The sequence below is a fragment of the Pelodiscus sinensis genome, chromosome 1 (genome assembly GCF_049634645.1).
Source record: "Pelodiscus sinensis isolate JC-2024 chromosome 1, ASM4963464v1, whole genome shotgun sequence".
In the NCBI taxonomy this organism is placed as follows: domain Eukaryota; kingdom Metazoa; phylum Chordata; order Testudines; family Trionychidae; genus Pelodiscus; species Pelodiscus sinensis.
The window spans coordinates 49,398,756-49,420,279 of NC_134711.1; the positions used below are offsets into that span (position 1 = coordinate 49,398,756).

Below are 21,524 nucleotides of genomic sequence, written 5' to 3' on the forward strand. Positions count from 1 at the left end.
ACATAATATACATGGGAATTTCTATTCCGTTTTGGAGACCAGCAAGCCACATGACTTTACCTTTCAAGAAAACTTTAGGATTTATTGGAGAAGAATAGAAATTTAATCCCCGATACTTTCATTATAAAGATTACAGCAAACCATTTTTAACTGAAAAAATAAGACAAAGACAATTGCCATAATGGTCAAGGGTTTATTTTTTAAACTAACAAGGTAGCACACATGTTTAGAGAGTAGTCCTGTGAAATGTGAATTTTTCTTTCTTCTTAAGTGCAATTTTTATCACTAGCATTGGCTTTTTCCCATTTTCAAGACCTCTATTTTCCAGAAGGGTTTGATATATTCTTATTTCTCTGTTGAGAATTATTTGATTCTCTGGTTTCTCTTGACATGTGGAAGTGTTTGTCTCTTTTCCTTGTCACCTGAGATTCTCATATCTCGACTTGTTCCTGCATTCATTTCTTTTCATTTATATTTGAACTATTCCCTAGTATTATCTCAGTTGTGTTTTTCCTTTGAAATGATTTCTTTGAAGTGAACATCTGAGAGATGAATTTTTTTAATCCTCAACAAATCCTTCTTAACCACCCATCCAATTCCTCCAGGAAAAGGGAAAATAAATATTTTTCCTAGCATATCTTTAGCCAGTCTCACTACTTGATGAGTCAAAAATGATCCAAGAGTAGAGGTGTATAAGAGTAGTTGACAATACAATTAACCGATAAGCCTAAGTTTATCGGTTAATCTAGTTAACCACTCGCATTTCCCCCTACCCTTGCTGCCTCCGTATCAGAGGCAGCAAGGGAGTTGGGGGTAAGGAGGAACTGGTGCTGGGAGAGCCAGCTTAAAATCCGGTTCCCACCAGCACAGGCTCCATGGTGCCACCTGCCCCCACCCTGCGATGCTGCCTCTCAGAGGCAGCAGCACTGGGTCGGGATCAGGGGAGGCTGCCACAAAGCAGCCTCTGCCCGTGGAGGAGGTGTCCAAGCTCCCTGCAGGCAGAGTCTTCTCTGCATCCTTCTTGGGCCCACAATGGACAGGGTCTGGTCCTTGGCAGCAGCCCCTGGCCGTAGGGATCCCACCTGGAGGCATCAGTGCAAGGTGTCCAGAGGAAGTCTGTGTGGGGAGCTGATTTTTAAACTGGCTCCCCTCGCACACTGGCTCCCACTTGACACCCCACGCTGCTGCCTTTGATACAAGGGCAGCAGCGCAGGGTGTCAGGGAGCTCCCCAGGAGTGGGGTCCAGAGCACATTGGCTACAACTTGCCATTTCATCAAAGATATGGTGTACATGGGGGCTTAAGAGTCTGGTTTGAAGTGGTTTCCATTATATACAAGATTTAAAATTCGGTTCAATGGCTTATTAATGGAGCAGTTAGGATGTGGGATAGACATTTCAAGTTGTAGGTGAACAAGCTGGCCACACCATGTTACTGCAGACCATAGGCAGTTCCCTTATGAGATGATGTAATCTCCTTTTTTGTAGGTGGATTGCAATTGGAGACTTTCAAAATCTAAACTGCTGGCATTCTTTCAGCTTTAATTTTCAGTGTCTTTTTGGCAGGGGATATGCTTGACCTTCTTAAGTGGAGAGCCCACCCGGACAAAATAGCAGGCTGCCTCACAAAATTAAAAGAAATCGATGGTTCAGAAATTGTAAAGGTAAATATTGTTCTTTCCTTGTTTCATATGGAATTAAATAATATAAGGAAAATATTTTTTACATCTTATAAAGAAGTATATTTGATGATAAATTCTTTTTAATCTTTTTCCATTTACAGTTTCTTCAAGACACACTAGATACTTTATTTGGCATCTTAGATGAAAATTCCCAAAAATATGGATCCAAAGTATTTGATTCCTTGGTAAGTTGTACTTAATGGTTGTATATAACCAAGATAATAAGAAAAATATTTGATAGTTTTGAAATAAGACCGTAACACTTGTAAATATGAGAAAAGTGCATTAATGTTTTCTTTTTCCTTTTTTATTTAGGTTCACATAATAAATTTGCTGCAGGACAGCAAATTTCAGCATTTTAAGCCAGTAATGGACACTTACATTGAAAGTCATTTTGCAGGTGCACTTGCATACAGGTAAGGTCCTAACTTTTTGTAATTGTTTTGAATTTTGACAGTTATAAATTCTGTCAGTTATGATAGTTTTGATAGTTATAAGCAGAGCCACCCATAATACATAAATTATTAATATATAAATTGAATTTAATTTCTTTTTCCTCTATTTTAATCTCAAAAGTGAAGTCCAATAATCGTCAAAATAATTTGAAATTGCCAGAGAAAAAACTTCCTTCACTTCTAATATTAGATTAAGAACTAGGCTTTTAATAGTCTTCTGTCTTTAACTTGAGCATAATAGGTGAAAATCAAGTATTGATTTTGGATTTGAACCTAGAGTACTATTAATTTCACTACGATTAAGTGAAAGTTTAGCCCTATAATTATGCATAATAGACTGTCTTCCAAGTTGCATAAATTGTTAATTTCTGGAAGAAGACACCTTGTATTACAGAATTTTTTTGATTATTTTATCAAAGCTATTTCTTCACATTTCAAATCGTAAGTTATTGTAGTACAAATTAAGAGATGTGTTAAATAATTCTTTCCATGCTTCTGCACTGTAATATTTTCCATTTTATGTTCTAGAGATCTTATAAAAGTACTTAAGTGGCATGTGGATCGAGTAACTGACATGGAGGTACAGGAGCATATCCATGATGTGTTAAAGGTAATAGAAACCGTCAGAGACAAAAACATACATGAACAGTGTATTTGTATAGCAGTACTAATTTAAACCAGTTGATTTCACATGCATTGTATGCATGAGCAGTGGTATTTCAATCCCTATTGAATGCACTCACATACCTGTTTGGTACAGTTAGTTTATTCACACTGGTGGAAACTCTTAATTGTGAGAAGAGTTGATTCATGGAGTTCACTTCAACAGAATTCAGAAACTGAAGATTCATATATACATATAGTAGTTGGTTTCCAGAAACCGTATGTGGATTACATAGGCAGTAATTTGTCTGTGATAAAATAGCAAGATTACAGTGACCAGATGTTACATTCCAATGGGATAATCGTATGTCCCAGACACTTCTGTTAAAACTAGGGTTTTGGATTTGTTTGTCAAATGAAGCAACCAGCAGTTACCAAATCTGTTGTTGTTTCTCTGCTTCTCTGTTATCCATTTCCCTCCTCACTTGCAGCTATTTGTATAAGCTATTTATATAAGCTCTCATCTCACCTTGATTTTGTTATATTATTTATCTACTTAGTATATACTCCAGCAGTTTATGACTTCAGATTGGTTTGTTTTATCATTGATATTGCCTCATTCTTTAATTAAGCAGAAAGCATTTTTGTTTAAATGGGAAAACAAGTAACAAGATTTCCCAGGCTTGCATGCCACCTTTCGATAAGAAAGTGCTTCCTGGTATATAGATTTTATTAAAGGAAAAAGAAGAGAAATGTTGAGACACCTTATTAAAAGATTGGCAGTACATCACTTCTAATAAGAAGATTTAAATCTTTCCAGAAGTAAATGTCATGTTCTCCATGCTGACAAATGATATGTGTTTGAATTACATAATTTTGCTATGTTTCATATTTGTTAATGTTAAAGAACAGTGAATTCAATATTATGCAGAATCTTTGTGTTTTGACATTTGTAGGCACTAGAATATATCTTTAAATATATAGTTCAGTCTCGGAGGCTGTTCTCGCTTGCCACTGGCGGACAAAATGAGGAAGAGTTCCGCTGCTGTATTCAAGAGCTGCTTATGTCAATACGATTTTTCCTTTCCCAAGAGAGCAAAGGGGCTAGTGCTTTATCCCAGTCACAAGTAAGAATCATGAGTTTGTTTTGTTTGATTATTATGGTTATCAATATTCATTTTAAGTGTATTTCACTGTATTTTTTAACCTTTTTAGGCTGTGTTTCTTAGCTCCTTCCCAGCTGTGTACTCTGAGCTGCTGAAGCTCTTTGATGTACGAGAGGTGGCAAACTTGGTGCATGATACTCTAGGCAGCTTGCCAACTATCATGCATGTGGATGAATCCCTTCAAGCTGTTAAACTGCAGTGCATTGGTAAAACAGTAGAAAGTCAGCTGTACACTAATCCAGGTAAGGTGATAACCTCCTCAGGTGCTTGCAGTGAGAAGTGCTTTAATGACACCATGCCCAAGGCAAGAGACACAGGGTAAAAACCAGGTTTTGTAGTCTTGTTTCTTGAATGCTAATATTCCCAAAGCATTGTTTTGCAAAGATAGTTAGAAAACCTTCTGTTGTACACAATATAGCTAGTATGATTCCACTTGTAAAACATGAAACTGCTACTTACTAGCAAAAGCTGTGGTTTTGTTTGATGCATGAGTAGTGTTGCCTAGGTGTAGGCACATGGAATTTTTAATACATTTTTAGCTCAAACACCTTGCCATCTGTAATACGTCTTTTTCTGAATGTTACAAACAAGGTTATTCGAGTCCTGTAGCACCTAATAGACTAACAGATGTATTGGAACATAAGCTTTCGTGGGCAAAGACCCACTTCGTCAGATGCACGTAGTGGAAATTTCCAGAGGCAGGTATAAATTTCCACTACATGCATCTGACGAAGTGGGTCTTTGCCCACGAAAGCTTACGCTCCAATACATCTGTTAGTCTATAAAGTGCTACAGGACTCCTTGTCGCTTTTGCAGATCCAGACTAACACGGCTACCCCTCTGATACTTGAAGGTTCTTCGAGTGCTTGCTCATGTCCATTTCACATTAGGCATGTGTGCTCACCACATGGCCTGGTGCTGCAAGTTTTTCCCTCAGCAACATCCATAGGGAAACAGTACTGGCAGTCCCTAGAGTGACACCCTCCTGGCATGATAAAAAGGAGTGCCATTGGCTCCCCCCACCCTCAGTTCCTTCTTGCTGCTCACCTGGGACTTATGAAGTTAGTTGCAGTGGAGCCCTCTCGATTCACCAGACCTCTGATACTGATAGAAGGAGTTGAAACAGACTTCCCTAGTCACCGGGTGCATATTCTGAGGCATGCATCTCCCAACATGAGTGTCAGGACTGACTGTCATACCACTGGGCCAACTTTACGGTTCCCAGGAGCATTCCAAGGACAGGAACCATGGGTTCTGCTATCAGTCCCTGAGATGGAGGTCACCATGTAACAGGAGGTTCCCTTGGCAACTGGCCCACAGTTCAAAATAAAGTCTCCTACTTCACAGTTCACTATTGAATGGCTTTTCAAGGAGAAACTGCAGCAAGTGGTTTGCTTTGAAAGAAGAGAAATCTAAGCATTCTCCATGCACCCCAGATTAAACATAGCTGTGCTACAAGTCCTCATACATGACTAAGCATCCTGTCGATCCTCTCAGCACAGTTGTTAAAGAAGAAATTCCACCATTCCAGAGGCAAACCATGGAACTGCAGTCCCAGATGGAAGCTTTATAGAGGCAGTTGCTTCTCTTCCTCCAAACTGAAACCTTCAACATGACTACAATGAGAACTGTGTTCAACCAGATATACTCTCTGAAGGAGTCTGAGGGGTAGCCGTGTTAGTCTGTAACTTGAAAAAACCACAACCTTTTAAGTTTTTTTTTCTCTGGAGAAGGAATCTCATACTTTGTAAACATTTGGCTTCACTATATATCAAATAGATGGGTACCAGAGATCCTGTAGTTGGGGTACACCTTGGAGTTAGGCTTTTTGCCTCACCTTTTACTCATCACATCAACAGTATTGAGAGACACAAGAGTCGCCACAGGGTGGTGCCTAAATAGATTCCTTTCCTTGCTTCCCTACATTCTATTTCTTTTTGATGCTCATTGTATCATTACAGTGAGAAATTAGAGCAACGTAAGAACGGCGATACTGGGTCAAACCAACAGTCCATCCAGCCCAGTATCCTGTCTGCCAACAGTGGCCAATACCAGATGCCCCAGAGGGAGGGAACACAACAGGTTATTCTTCAACTGATCCCTCCCCTGTTACCCACCTCCAAAGAAAACAAGGTACAGAATGGAAAACATATTACCCAACTGTTTCCTTGTTGGGACTGATCTTTTCCCTCAGACCATCCCACTATGGACATTGTAATCCCAGATAAACATACCTGCCCATCAAAGGAGCATTAATTGTTTACATCATTATTTTAGGTTGAAAACCTATATAAATTCAGAGATAAATCTTTTAGTCCTTAAGTTTGTGATGAAATATGTGTCTCTGTAAGTACCTGAAAAAGAAGTCTCTGTAAGTTTAAAAGCTAACCTTTCACCAGCAGAAGTGAGTCTCTTTAAGTACTTATCTGGCAGACAAACACACTTTAGCAATTGTCTGTCTAATGCCCCTTCAATTTAAAAAAATCACTCTTCCTCCCCCCAAATTTATTGTTCTTCTTGTACTTCTAGTACTACTTTAAAAGTTAAAATAATGCTTCATGAAAAGTGACAAACTGAGAGCTTTGGAAATACTCTGTTTAGACAGACTAGAAACATATGTTGTTTTTCAGAAGTCCAGTGGGAACTGTTTTTCTTTGTGTGCAATTAAACATTTCTCCACAGTACTTACAACTTAATAAATGTAAAAATTTGTACAAATGAAACTGCTTAAAAAAAGTTAATAGCTTCCTTGATTTTCATGCTCTAGCAGAAGGGAAAATAAAATACAAACAGAATAGATATTGAAAAGTTAATTGAATTTTTAAAATTCTTTCAGTCTAAAAGATCTAGGTCATAATTAGTAATAAAGCAATGAATTAAAAATTCAGTGTACAGTATTTTAAAATTATGCATATTTTATTTGTCAAAATAACAATATAATCATGTCCGTTTCAATTATTTTGGTCATTTATTTCAAAATACCTGTCAGGAAGTATGTTTCTAAGAATTCAGAAAACAACAAAATTAAGAAATGTTTTTGATCAATAAGTTCCTTACTATGCATATTAGTACAGAACTTTGAGGAATCATTCATTTTAACTAAAATACTCTATTCCTGCACCTCACAGGAGCAGTGCAAAGACTTAGGAGAGTCAGGGGTAATGGAGCAGCAGAGGGAGAGGAAAGTAACGACCTGAAGTATCCTGGAAATGATTCTGGAAGGTTTTTGGGTGTGGATATGAGACGTATGGAACAGAGTGGGGTTTTTTTGAGGGAGGGGGGACTGAGGCAGAGATTGTTAGGCAATTAGGGAGTCTCCCCCACGTAAACTCCGGCTCTCTAGCCTTTTCAATTCATTTGGTACATCCGTCCCATCCTTGTGTGTCCATGCATCCCCCTTCCCTTTTTTTCCATGTATCCGTGTACCCTGTTTCCTCCCATCTCCATGGCTACCTCCATCCACTTCCACCTGTCTCCATATGTCCTGGCACTCCTCTACCCTCTGTCACCCTGTGTCCCTGCACTTCTCTCAGCCATCTCCATGTGTCCCTGCAGTCCTCCGGAGGCGCCGGTAAACAGAATGGCTGGTGGCCCTTGCGGGGCTAACACTGGCAAACCACACCCGGCTGGTAGGCTGATTATTGCCCATCCCCAGTCTCTATCCTTTTTAAAAGTACATTAAATAGTAAGAGAAAAAATCATTGATCATTCTGAGATTAATGGACTCATAAGCAATTTGGAGCATGAGTTTATAAAAAAAACCTTTCTGGCTAAGCAAACTTGCTTACTTTAGTGAAATAATGACACACGGAATGAATTAATGGATTGCAGTAGATTTGGGTTTTTAATAATGCTTTCATATTAATTTGAGTATATTTAAAATAAAAACAGTGTCGTGTGTGTGTGTGTGTGTGTGTGTGTGTAAAATATATATAATATGTGTGTGTCTAGAGTAACTTAAAAGCTTATAACAAGTTATATTTGTCAGGAAGGGAGGTACTGTCTAGTATGGCACTAAAGGAATCAGTGTTAGCATTTATATCATTTAACATCTTTATTAATGATCAGATAAAGGAAGTAAACAGCAAATTAGTGCAATTCACAGCTGATACTAAATTGGGAGAAGTCAAAAAAGAAAAATCATAACAAAAGGACTGTGGGCAGAAAATGAGATTCAGCTAGAAAAGATGCAAGTAGAGTCAAATAATCTGTATTACACATACTCAGTAGGAGGGAAAAACCTGAAAAGCAGTGAACAGAGAAAAAGAATGGAGTGTAGTACTGGACTGAATTTGTAAAGTAATATAGTTGCAAAAAAGCCAGTGATAAACCTGGGAGATAGTATACCTATACTATTATGATAACATTTTCTGTATGAAAATTGTATAAATATGTAGTTTTATTTCACATATTTAATATCACACACACAATAATGCACATATCTAGAGACAATGTCTTCTTATGATGCAGAGGGTAATACATGAAATAATATCTTTTGTTATGATATGGTCTGAGACTACTGTAACCGTATCATCAGCAATATTTCTATGGATATAATACCCATTTACACTTTATAAATGATAATATTTTATTTAAAAATATATAAAACAGAAAATGTCATGAAAGATGTCCACTCATACCTTTTCTCTTTCCTTACAGATTCCAGATATATTCTTCTGCCAGTAGTTTTACATCACCTACATATGCATTTGCAAGAGCAGAAGGATCTTACAATGTGTGCACGTATCCTTAGCAACATATTTTGTTTCATAAAGAAAAATAGCTCAGTAAGTAAATCCAGGTTATGAACAGTAGTATTTTTCCTCACTATTTGGCTCCTACTAACAAAACAAACTATTCCATGAACAAAAAGTCACATTTAGAGCATTTTCTATGAACTTGTACCTTCATGATTTGTCGGTTTAATTTTTCATCAATTATTTTGGGCTGCTGCAAAAATATTTTTCCTCTACCACTCTCTGTTCTACTAAGCTTTGACACTGTTCCAGTGTTCTAACATACAGTAATTCAAATCTGTTTTCAAAGAGAAGGAGAAAGGTTGTCTGGTTTTTCAGATATAAATTCTGTGTTGTAAATAGCATCTTCTTGTCAAGCGTGTGTGTTAAGGTTTTAGGAGCTCTAAAGAGGCCACCTCCCACTGAACTTGAGGAAGCCTGGGGCCAGAAATGCTTGTCCACTTGCAGGCTACTCTTCCCTTTTCTATTAAGAAGAGAAAACTGGAGGGGTGGGGATCTTTAAGGAGGACACTTAATAGAGCCAAGCAGAAATTGAGAGACTTGGGGCTGCTTCTCCACTTGTAGCCTGTCCTGGCCCTTACAATTGACCTTGTTTTGGTGAGTTTGTGAGAGGCTGACATTCTGAAGATTGTTTTTGTGTTTGTATTGGATGAAGAGATTGAGCTGGGTGATCTGTTTATGGAGAGTGGGCATAAAAGAGTGTGTACTGACTGCTTGACAAGTTCATAAATGGAGGGTTAGAGGACTGTTTAAAAACTCTGGCAGTGAGTGGAGTGGGTAAAGAGGAGATTTGTGGAAGGGTTTAACAGGACTGGTTGTGTTGGGTTGCTCTTCTGGGACTGCTGAGCCATCAGCCAATAACTAGGATCTGATTATCAACTTTTTGCACAGACCCATCTAGTAGAACTCTCCATCCAGGATGAGGGTGCTGTCAATGTGGAAGCTGACCCACAGGGCTTTGGAGTAATAGACCTTTATTCATGTAGGATAAGTGAAGAAGATGTGCTGTAAGCTGATCTGTGCACTGTTGGAGATGGCTGATCTGATGTATTGGGAGACTGTTGGAGGGGCTGTGGTTATGATGGACTTTGCAGATGGCTCTCGGTGCTCTTATTGGGGCACCTAGCTGTGAGGACTTCATTTCTCTGAGGGCCGTCTTAGGTTGGCCAGGAAGATTGAAAGACAATGCTGCATACCAGGGTTATGGAGAAGTATCCTGATCATGAGAGAGAGAACAAGAATAAGGCAGCATTATACACTAATCATTGTAGTAAGTGTGAACCATGACCAGCATGATTAGTCTCCATTCCTTTGGTGTTATGTTGTAAGAGTACAGGACATTGGATCTGGATCTTAGTTTCATGTTGTTGGATATTACCATCTATGACTTGATATGGGATTGTTATTTTGTCTCTTCAGAATCATTTTTTGTTGCAGCTGCCCTGGAAAGGCTCATAATTCACCATGAGGTGAAACATGATGTAGGCTGGTGAAGAGTGATGTTTGTTTTCATCTGACCTCAAATATAAAAGATGTAGCATCCAGAAGCTATGTCACAATGAATGTGTCCTCTTGGTTACAAAGTCCAAAGACGGACACAATACATGGCTGCTGGTGTTATGTAGATTTTCTCTCTGTGATTCAGAGAATGAGCTGATCATGTTCTTCATTTGAGTCATTGAGACTTGATGATACCTAGACATTTCAATCACTGTGTGTTATCTACAATTTTCTAGATCACCTCAAATTGAATTTTCTAGATCACCTCAAGACAAACATTGAAGTATAGTGTAACACACTAGTTTTGGGGCCATAAATGTAAATTGGAGGGATATTACACCTTTCTACAGACTAACTACTGTCTCTTTTGGTCTGAATTTGGAACATACTTGTTTTGACAGGGAGATGGAAATGTTTTGATGGTCTGCTATCAGAAACTGATGAAAGCATTTCTAGACAGCTTTGAAGGATAAGGTCATTCTTCCATTGTCCATTCTGGCAATAATTTGGAAGGACTTCATAATAACCATTTGCCCTCCCTTATTAATATATCAGTCCCTAAACATCCTGTGTGCTGGCTCTGTTTTCACAAGTCATCTGGATTTACAGACAACCTACAATGGTTGAAGAGAGGAAATGGCCAGGGCACTAGACTCCTACTGAGGCCAAACAGTAGCAACAGAGGGGTTTTTAATTATTTTTTATTTTTTTTAGTGTTTTAAAGAACATATGCTCTGGTTGTGAGGGAGGCAAAGACACATTTCTTCACTTCCATCATAGCATCTGCCAAGTCCCACGCAAAAGAGTTAATTTGACTGCTTGGTGAATGCTGGCTGTCTCTATTTGGTTACAGAGTCAAGTGTTTCTTGCTGTGAAGAAATGTCACGTTATTTTGCAGATGAAATTGCTCAGATTGGGACAGAGCTGTCTACTGCCATGGAAACAGAACAGGGGGAAAAGCTTCAGTTTCAACTCACTGAGCACAGACAGGTGCAGGTGTGAAGCTTTGTGCTATAATCTTGTTTCTCTGGGGTGGTGGGGAAAAAAGAGCAGTGGTAAAGTACTGGGTCTACAGTTTGCTTAGGTTGTTAGCATTTCCCTATAGAGGGTGAGGCACTAGAAGTCGTGGTAAGACCAATGTTCAAGAAGCCAGCACTTTGATCAAGTAATGAACCAGTATCCAATCTCCATTATGGGGGAAAGGTAACATAAAACTTGGTGGTTGTGAGGCAGCTGCATTAACTGATATTCTTCCAATAGCACTGGATACAAATACTGTTTGCAGACTCTTTTTTTAGATCTGTAAGTCTCTTTTGATACCAAGAGCCCCATGAGCTTTTACTGACTTGTTTTTGGAATCTAGTATGGATGGATGAATTGCTTTTAAATAACTACGTTTATTGCCCTTAGAAATATTGCTTGAGGGATATCTGTAGGCAGTTGTTCTCTGGCTTGAGAGTTCTTTCTTGCAAGAGTCTGTATTGTCACCTCTTTTGCTCAGGTTTGTAGCACTGACAGGATAATTGGTGAGACAGTAGACTACATTGCATTTATTAGGCAATGTCTCCACATTTGACCTCGCCAGAGAAATAGAACATAACCCAGTATTTATACTACCTTAGGGCTTGCATGAGACCTAGCTGACTGTGACTAATCAAGACAAGATAGAGATGATATGTTAATGCTTTGAGAGAAGCCAGTCCATGATTTCTTGGGATTTGCATTTGCACCCTTGCCACTGTCAACTGTAGTACAGGTGCACAAAGAATTACTGGGACCATTCAAATGTTAACATTTATTATTGCATGAGTTGCTTCTTGAAAAATCAATAAAAGAAATCAATATGTCCCCCCCCCCCCCAATTAACTGAAATTTAAATTAATGTGTCATAAAGAATGTTGTTAAGTCAGGAAGTGCAAAAGTTCTGGTTGTTCCAGAAATATTAGCTAAATTGTGAATCCTATGACTAAGGTGCATATTTTAAAACAGCTCTTATCTCTTGAAAGGCTTCATGCAGATGCAATTATGCACAACCATGAATTGCTTTCAAGGATTAGGACCATAAATAATATACTGTTTTGACAGGAATCACCAGATGGTGCTGTTTCCACATGGTCCTACAAGTTCTTTTTCTCAGTATGTGAGCAGAAAGTAGTCTTTGAAGCAATGTAGTGTTTATTTTATGATGCAGGTTCTTTGGGGGAACTGTTGCCCTAAAGCAGGAGAGTTTGTTTCCTTTCTTGACTGTTCTATTGAGAAATTGAATTCTTGGACAGGAGCATTTGGGGAGAAATTACAAGAAAACAGGATTGTTTTATGCATCATATGTGTTCACCTCTGTTCAAGGACTAGTGAATAAAGTATAACTGTAATAAATTACACTAAGAAAATATCCAGATTTCTGTGTTATTGATTTCTTTTCTGACAGGAAACTGACCTGCAAGACACTAACATCTGCTACTATTTAGCAAATGGTTGAAAATATAATCAGTGGTTATTTAAAGAAAAGTAATAGGTACTTTTAATTTAAAAGGAATAACATAAAATAATACAAATATTACCTCAAAATTAAAATGGGGAGGGTGCTACGTATGTACAAAGTAGCTGGAAAGTTACCTGTATATTTGGTCTTATAAAGTTGCTACAGTTAGTACCATCTTCTGCTTTTTGTGATGGTTGTTTCTTTGCTGATCATATAGAGTATTAAAAACAGAATTGTCTCTGCTTTGGACCTTAAATCTCCTCTGTCAGTTTCTATGGCTAAATTATATGAGTGTTGACTGTAAAAATCTTGGCCAAATAGCCTTCATAAATCATGTACTACTTTTCTTTATACGATAACTCAAAAAGGATTATGTTTAATGGTGAGTACTTATAATCAGACTCATGTTTTATAATTATCTTCTATGTATCAGCAATGTAATTAATTTGAGAATCGTGAATTCAAGTTAATGGAATGGTTTTGGTATTTGTCTAGAAATTATTCCTGTGGTTTATAAAGTGCAGCAGCCGTGATGGAAACTGATTCTCACCTCAACTAAAGTAATCTAGGTGCTAGTACTGTCCAAGGAAAAATTCTGCCTATATCTGTTCCTTTTTCAGTAATAGCAGCCTGCATTTTTTTTTCTTATCTCAGGAAAAATCCGTCTTGGAAGAAATAGATGTGATTGTGAACAGCCTGCTAGATATACTTCTGAGAACCATATTAGAGATCACAAGCAGACCTCAGCCGTCAGGGTCTGCGATGCGTCTGCAGTTTCAAGATGTGACTGTAAGGTTTTCATACTAAAACAGACCCATACAAATTTAAGACTGTCCCTAGGCTCTTAACTCATTCCATGGTGCTTAGGTGGATTGCCTGTGTGTTGTATTGCTCATTGTTAATCAGATTATATGCTGTTTTGAGAAGATTGAATTATGTGGGCTAAGGAGGATGTGGGAAGTGAAGTAGATTTTACTTGCTTTTCTCACTTTCAGTGGAATTGTTAGTGCCGTATGGTTTTCTTTTATATTTATTTTATTTATTTATTGTAGTTGCCATCAGGGGAGTGAAGTTCTTCTATTTGATATTCTGTTAGTTCACTGCCAATTTCACAATGCTGTTTTTGTTGACACTTTAACAGCTTCCTCCTGGAAGGACTAATTCACTTCACTCATGAAGATGAAATAATGTGGCAAAACGTTAACATTTTTACCTCCCCAAAATCCAAATATTTAAGATGGGGAAAATACCTCTCAAAACACACACCCACACTCCCCCTAAAGATAATAGATAATACTATTAGATAATAATAGTAATAATAATTAATAATTAAAGCTTGCAACACTAATCTAGGTTTGAACTTCAGTTCTAACATGCTAACTAAAGTTAAGAGATCAGTGTTCTGCAGGGAACATTAAGTGTTATATGCACATTAAAAAGTTGAAGTGCAGTCACTTAGATAAAAGCCCAAAGTTAGTACTTGTGAAATAAATTAAAGCTACACTTCACTTTTCAAGATTATATTTGAGGAAAATAAAATCCTAAACAGCAGGAGATGTGTAGTATCCTTACAAAAGAGCAACTGAGTAAGAGGAGCTGGTCACTTACTGGCTATTCAGCACAGTTTTCTGTGACAAACTTAATGTACCTGGACATTCCTTCTTTTTGATTTGCCATCTCATTAGACCAGCTCCTTACACTTTATTTTTCCAATGATATAGAGAATTTAGCCTTTCAAACTTGAATTCCCTTGGAGGACAAGCATTGTAAGGAAGTATTTAGTACATGTGGAAAATATTTTTTCACTTTCTCCCACAGGAGACAAAATGATTGGAAGCATTTGTAGAGAACCATGAGTTGACTATCTTGTGTGTTACAGTATTACTGTGGTCCAATTCATTATGCTTCAGATGGACTGTATTTCTAGGATTTCACATTTTTTTTAATTTTAAGGTGCAAAAATATTGTCTGAAGTTTAAACTTCTTGGATAGGAAAGGTGTACTTTAACTAAATAATGTTGTAGAACTGGGTAGGAAGTGTGGTAAGTTCCTTTGTAACTGGTTTTCATGAAAATATCCAATTGTTTGTGGATACATTTTTATAAAGTAGCACAAAGGGCTAATTCATCACTCCATCAAAAAATTAGACTCTTAAGATCCTTGCAGGTTATATAAAGTTTTCATTAGCTATACATGCAACACTAAGTCATGCCATCATCACCACATGTGCCTCACAATATGCTTAATGCGGAAGTGACTCACAGCACAGCATAAGGCAATTGTATACATTTATGATAGAACACTATGCAGTATGGGCTTATGGCAGCACACTGAGCCAGGTTCTTGGAATTATTTGTGGGGTAAGACATGAGTGCAAATGGTGGAATTTCATACAGCATGTTGCCATGAGTCAGTCCTATATCATTCAGTGCTCTTTGTGAGGTGGGTTGTAGGCTTTGTGGCCACACAGTGGGATAGATTGTCACTCTTCCTCTCATTGGGTACTGCAAATAGTCTCAAGATTATGTCTCAGTGTGTTGCCATAGGCCCATACTGCATAGTGTTTCTGCATAAATATGTATCCTATGTTAAGCTTCCCCATGTTGTGCTGTGAATTATTTAGGGTACTCTTTGAGATTGATATGGTGCTTGAAGCTGTGTGCCTGAAAGAAAATGTTACAATTTCCAGGGACAGTGAACTCCGTGAAATTACAACAGTAACTTAGTGAAGTTACTGGAGTTATGCAGTGATGTCAGTAAATTAGCCCTTTAGGTTGATAGATGAGAAATATATCTGCACATAATTAGATTTCTGAAAGAAAACTGATTAGAATGGAGCTTTTCCCACTTACAAAGTACTTTTTAAATTTAAATGAAAGAGATGTGAAATATTAAAGCATCATGAGTTAGAACCAAGTGCTACTGCAAAATAGTCAAGGTTATGTGTGTTTAAATAACTTTGTTGTTTATGAGAGAAAATGGAAAATAACTTGATGAGACTACTTTTGGAAGAAAGGTTACTTAGGGTGGTAGACTCTAGCTTTATGATTTTATTGTGAGAGGATGAGTCATGCAGACTATGCTTTCAGTTAGGGATGTAAAATCCCATTTAATCAGTTAACCAGTTAAAATTTACATTTAACTGGTAAACTGATTAATTGGGATCCCATAGGTGGGGGGCCCAGTCTGTCTGGAGAAACCCCCAACAGTGCAGTGAGCCAGCCCCATGGGGCTCTCAGTCCCCCATGCCACAGAGGGCCTGGCTAGCCTGGAGCAGCCCCCAGTTTGCGGCATGCTGCGAGCCAGGGCTTGCTCCCAGGTACCAGTTAACTGGTTACCAGTAAGCATCACCTGATAAGGATGATGTTTATCAGGTAATTGGTTACCTATTTACATCTCTACTTTCAATCTTACTTACAAACAAAGAAACCAATTATGTAGTTTATACTCCCTGATTCTCTGAATATTGTCAAGAAACTGGGTTAAGATTTTAAAACAGAGATCCAAAGTTAATTTCAATGGCAGTTCTCATCACTTTTGAAAATTAGGTCATATTTTAGATACCTAAATTCGAAGTAGGAACTCAGCTTTAAGAACCCAATTAAAAAATCTTGGCTTTAGCTTCTGTCTCATTTGAGAATCAAGTTTTGTACCATATAGTAAGAATTAAACACTATATAATGTAATGTAGATGTAGTGTAATAGTTTAACTTCAGGGTGTTCTCTGTAATATAAAGGATTATATATTTAAATACAGAAACAAAAAGGAAGAAGTTTGCATAGAATATGTGTTTGAGGTTCATATTCCAATATGTTGATCTTGCTGTGATTAAAGTAAGATAGAGCCATGTTTACTTACTCCGCTATTTTTTAACTAAGTAGCCTTGTGGTATAAAAGGGTCTTGGCTTGTATCTGAAGGAGAATAGCAGTCTCAGAAACTTTTATCTGCTTTTAAAAACAGACCTCCATTTTTTCCTTTTGTACACTGTATTCAGAGAGACACCAAATTCATCTTGAATCCCAGCAAATATAAAATATTTGTAATATTATAAAGCTTCGTGATAAGGGAAGATCATCAGCAAGGGTCAGGAATAAATTTCCTGATATGATATGATCATTTAAAGATGCTTCCTGTTGTCAAGATATTAGTTGTAACATGGGTAATTATGCTTGAGGGCTGATGGACGAGCAACATATTATCCCAGGATATTAGTATAATAATCAAATGATACTTCACTGTTAAAAAAGAAGTATTTGCTATTTTGAGAGAACCATCTGTGTGAGAAATACTACTTTGCTGTCACTAATCAAGATAAAATAAATACCCTTCTCCTTCTGCACACTCCTCCAGGAATTTACCTCAATTAGCTACATCTAGGTAAAAACCATACATACTCAGTGCTCTCTATGTAGAATCCTACTGGCAATATCTCAAGTTAGCTATTTAATGTAAAAAAACCCACATTTTGCAGTGAAGACATAGCCTTAGTTTTCAAAAATTGACATTTTAAACCAGAGGGGAAAATAGCTACCCAAAATATGATGTGACAAACCACTAAATAGCATTTAAAAATACATTTTTTACTTTCTTTTCTCCTTCCTATAATCTCCCTCCTCAGTTTCCTCCCCACAGGTAAACAAGACTTCTTCGCAGAATTGTTGCAATATATTTTTATTTATATTTTCTTTCAAAAGTAAATTGACAGGAAAAGACTAGAAGTTTTGCAGTGTAAACTATCTGTGTAAATTTAGATGCTTATATAAGTATACTGTTAGCTTATGTAGATTATGTTTTCATGTCATGTTTGTATTGTTTTAGTTGCTTTTGAACTGATTCATGTTGAGGAAATTGCATTTGGAAAACCAAAGTATGTAAATGGGAAGCAAACCCATAAGTAAAATGTATGACATTTTAAAGAATTATAGCCCTATTTTTATTATTAAGTAAATACCCCACAAAATATCCAGGAATGTCTTCAGAAATCTTTTAAGACTTCACAATGCTCACTTTTTTTAGATAAGCAATTTGTTTTTAAGAGTTTCATAACATGATTTTTCTTCTTCAAGTGATTGCTCATGTCTATTCCATCTTGGGGGTGTGCTTGGTGGTTGCCGGACGTTTTGCCTTTCTCAGTACTGTTAGGGGAGTGACTCTGGTTGCCGATGGAGTGGCATCCTCCTGGTTCAGCCTAAGAGTTTCCACTCATGCCCACCACCCTGAGTTCCTTCTTGCTGCTGTGCTTCAGCCAGTTTTTTCTCTTTCTGCAAACGCAGGCTATGATTGGTGTATATAGTTTTCAGTAGTTTCCTAGTATGAGATTGTAACTTAGTAGTGTTCCAGCCTGGAGTCCTCTCCAAATGCCTCATCCCCAACCCCACGCCAGAGCTTTCCTCATCTCTCCGCCCCCTCCCCCACCCTGAGCCTCCTTATGAATTTTGTTATGTGTACCTCTTCCAGGACCCCTCTCACAAGAGTCTACTTGTGCAGGAGGTTCACGAGTAGTTGTGGTTGGGAGTGATTGAAGAAGTTCCACCCAATGTCTGAACAGGGGTTCTATTCCTAATCCCCAAGGCCAAAGGAGGTCTGCTGCCCATCTTGAACTTGAGAGACCTCATCAGATACCTATGGAAAACAAGTTCTGCATGGTCTTTTTGCCCCTACACAAGTTCCAAACCCAGGCAAGGCTCATAGTGGAAATGACCCAAGTTTACTCTGACCATGGCCAGGGTCTGCCTGCACCAATTGGGCCATTATGTTGGCATATATCTACGTAGTCCACCATGCTGGGCTCCACATGTTGCCTCTCCAGCAATGTCTGGCATTGGCTTATCCCCAGTCCCAGAACTACTTGGACAAAGTAGTCACAATCCCTTCCCAGTAAGTGCTTAGCATCCTGCCATGGTGGACCACACTGGAGATATTCCTGTTAGATACCCCTGCTCCCTCTCCCAAGCTAGCTCAGATGCCTCACATCTTGGTTGGGGCACACACGTTGGCAGTCTCTGGACCCAAGGGTTGTGGATCCTGGAGGAAGCAGGGTTTTATATTAATATCAAGGAGCTAAGACCAGTTCATCTGGCCTGTTAGGTCTTCCTGCCACAAACGTCGGGCAAGATAGTATGAATCCTTACGGACAATATGCCCTTGATGTTCTACATCAACAGGCAGGGAGAGGCACATGTATGGACATTGAGCCAAGAAGTGCTCCTTCTCTCATATTTCTGCATCAGTCATGATGTCCATCCAGTCACTTCCCAAGAACTGATAATATCCTATCGTATAGAGTCCTGCAGAGATGTCTCTTCTCACCACAAATGGGTGCTCCATCTGGAAACTGCCCCGTCATCTTCCCCTCATAGACCTATTCACCACCAGGCAACACACAATGTGCCACCATTTTTGCTCCTGCTGGGGTCAGGGAGGGACTCTTTCTCCAGTGGCCCGAAGGTCAGCCATATGCGTTCCCTCCAGTTCCTTTCATCAGCCGGGTCGTAGTTTGGATCAAGCAGGACAAGGCTCGAGTGAGCATGATCTCTCAAGCATGGCCTCACCAGCACTGGTTTGGCACATTCATAAACATGGTGCTCTACTCCCCGCATGGCCCCTTCCCAATTGTCGGAACCTGTTGTCGCAGGACCATGGTCAGCTCCTGCATCCCAACTTTGTGCTTCCCTACACCTGTAGGCATGAATATTCCTTGGTTGAACACCGAGTGACATACCTGCTCAGAGGAAGTCCAGTAGGGCCTGCTGTGAAGCAGAAAGCCGTCCACAAGACTGACTTATGAGGTGAAGTGGATAAGGTTTTCTCACTGGAAATCAGAGCAGGATATCTCTCCTAGCACACTCCAGTGCAGTCCGTTCTAAACTACTTGCTGCACCTCGGGAACCAAGGAAGGATGCATTCCTCCATTAGAGTGCATCTTGCACTGATTTCTTTTCATAATCCAATTCAAGGACAGATGGTGCTCTTCCATGACATGATGGTGAGATTCTTGCAAGAATTTGAGTGCCACAGGTGAGAGATCCTGTTCTGCAGTGGGACCTCAACCTGATCCTCCTGTGGCTCAGCAGGCCGCTTTTTGTATCCTGCTCCTTTTCCTACCTGTCCTGGAAAGTAGCATTCCTGGCAGCAGTGGCATCAGCAAGGCATGTCTCAGATATCAGGGTTCTGACTTGAGAGCCCCCCCATACACTGTCTTCTACAGCTACAAGATACAGCTGTGACCCCACCCATCTTTCCAGCTGAAGGTTGTTTCCTTCTCCATGTGAACCAGGAGATATTCCTGCCTGTGTTTTGTCCCAAGCCTCAAAACATGGCAAAAGAGAGGTGTCTACATGCCCTAGATGTCCAAAGGACCATGGCTTTTTACCTGGAATATACCAAACTCTTTCCTAAGTTGATGCAGTTCTAGTGGTCTCTATGAAGTGACCTTCCATCTGGATCTCCTCATACATATGAACCTGCTACAAGTTGGCAAAGGTTTCTCCACCACAGATTGTCCAGGTCCACTCAATCAGGGCTCAAGCATCTTTGGCACATGCACCAGGAAGGATGCCAATCTAGGACATCTTTAGAGCCATGATGTAGTCCTCAATCCAAGCATTTACATCTCACTACCATCACTCAGCAAGCCAGAGATGACTCTGGGTTCGGCAGAGCAGTACAGCAATGAACGCAGCTGTGAGCTCTTGCCCACCTCTGTGGGTGCTGCTCGGAGTCACTTAATGTGGAATGGACATGAGCAATTGGTCAAACTGTTCCATAACTGGTGTTCTTCAAGATGTATTGCTTATGTTCATTCCATGATACACCCTCCTTCCCCACCATTGGAGTTTCCGTCAAGAAGGAATTTGAGGGTGGTGGGAACGAATGGTGCCCTTTATACTGTGCCTGGAGGACGTTACTCCAGGGCTTGCCAGAATCTTTCCCCTAAGGCTACTGCTAAGGAGAAAACATCCAGTTCTGATGCATTTAGTGAGCATTCTAAATGTGGACTGGACATGAGCAACACTTCTTAAAGAACACTGGTTACAGAACAGATAACTGTCTCTTTTCATTGATGTTTTCTATATTTTGGGCTTGATGTATAACATTTCCTCTCTTGGTTTACATCAGGGGGAGTTTGTTTCCTGTCTCCTATCGCTATTACGACAAATGACGGACAGACATTACCAGCAACTTCTAGATAGATTCAACACAAAGGATGAGCTGAGAGTAAGTAACAGGTCTTCAGTTTTATGGCTTTAATTATTCTCCCCTCTTCTTCTGCCTCAGTTCAGAAACTCCTCTGTCAGTTAATGTTGATGTTTAAATATAATCTGCTTCTCAGAGTCACTGGAGACAACTAATAGCTACATAAAGTGACAGATATGGGGAAAGGGAAAACTATAGAATTATGTTGTAGGCCTTTCCTAATTCTCTAAGCCCATCACACAGAATAAAAATAATAAATAAGAAAAACTTCCATCCAGGGAGACAAAACTTTCTTGTATTTTTCCTATCAGCTAGTTTAATTGATATGACATGACACAATGGCAGATTGGCAGCATAAAGAAAACATACTCACAACTAGTACCAGATTCAAAAAGACCAGACCTCTCCTGCAGCTCATAAAAATCTTTAGATTCCTGACACTGTCCACTAAAAGCTTTAAAGTTCCAGGATCCTCCAGAGTGAACAGGTATTATCCTAACAATTTCCAGGACCACGGCTGATTTTACTCTTGTGAAAGGGAAATTAGAATATTCCTTACATGTACATTGTTTTAATATAAGCTGTTATATTATTGGTAGGGTGCCTGAATTACTTCCATTTTTAATTTTGATAAGAGAGAACAATCATTACCATTTCTATTCTTTTCAGACACAATGGAAGTT

The 21,524-nt window shown here is 38.9% G+C and overlaps 1 protein-coding gene across 4 annotated transcripts in view; it reads left to right on the forward strand.

The window, feature by feature from the left end:
- The window catches only part of DOCK4 (dedicator of cytokinesis 4), a 386,260-nt gene that overhangs the window by 251,969 nt on the left and 112,767 nt on the right, over window positions 1-21,524 (forward strand). For all 4 annotated transcript variants that reach the window (XM_006122512.3, XM_006122513.3, XM_075929689.1 and 1 more), the window contains exons 18-26: window positions 1,565-1,662; window positions 1,782-1,865; window positions 1,996-2,096; window positions 2,664-2,745; window positions 3,695-3,865; window positions 3,954-4,146; window positions 8,564-8,691; window positions 13,298-13,432; window positions 20,764-20,862. In XM_006122512.3, the coding sequence (XP_006122574.1) occupies window positions 1,565-1,662; window positions 1,782-1,865; window positions 1,996-2,096; window positions 2,664-2,745; window positions 3,695-3,865; window positions 3,954-4,146; window positions 8,564-8,691; window positions 13,298-13,432; window positions 20,764-20,862 (1,091 nt within the window). The remainder of the gene's footprint in view (window positions 1-1,564; window positions 1,663-1,781; window positions 1,866-1,995; window positions 2,097-2,663; window positions 2,746-3,694; window positions 3,866-3,953; window positions 4,147-8,563; window positions 8,692-13,297; window positions 13,433-20,763; window positions 20,863-21,524) is intronic.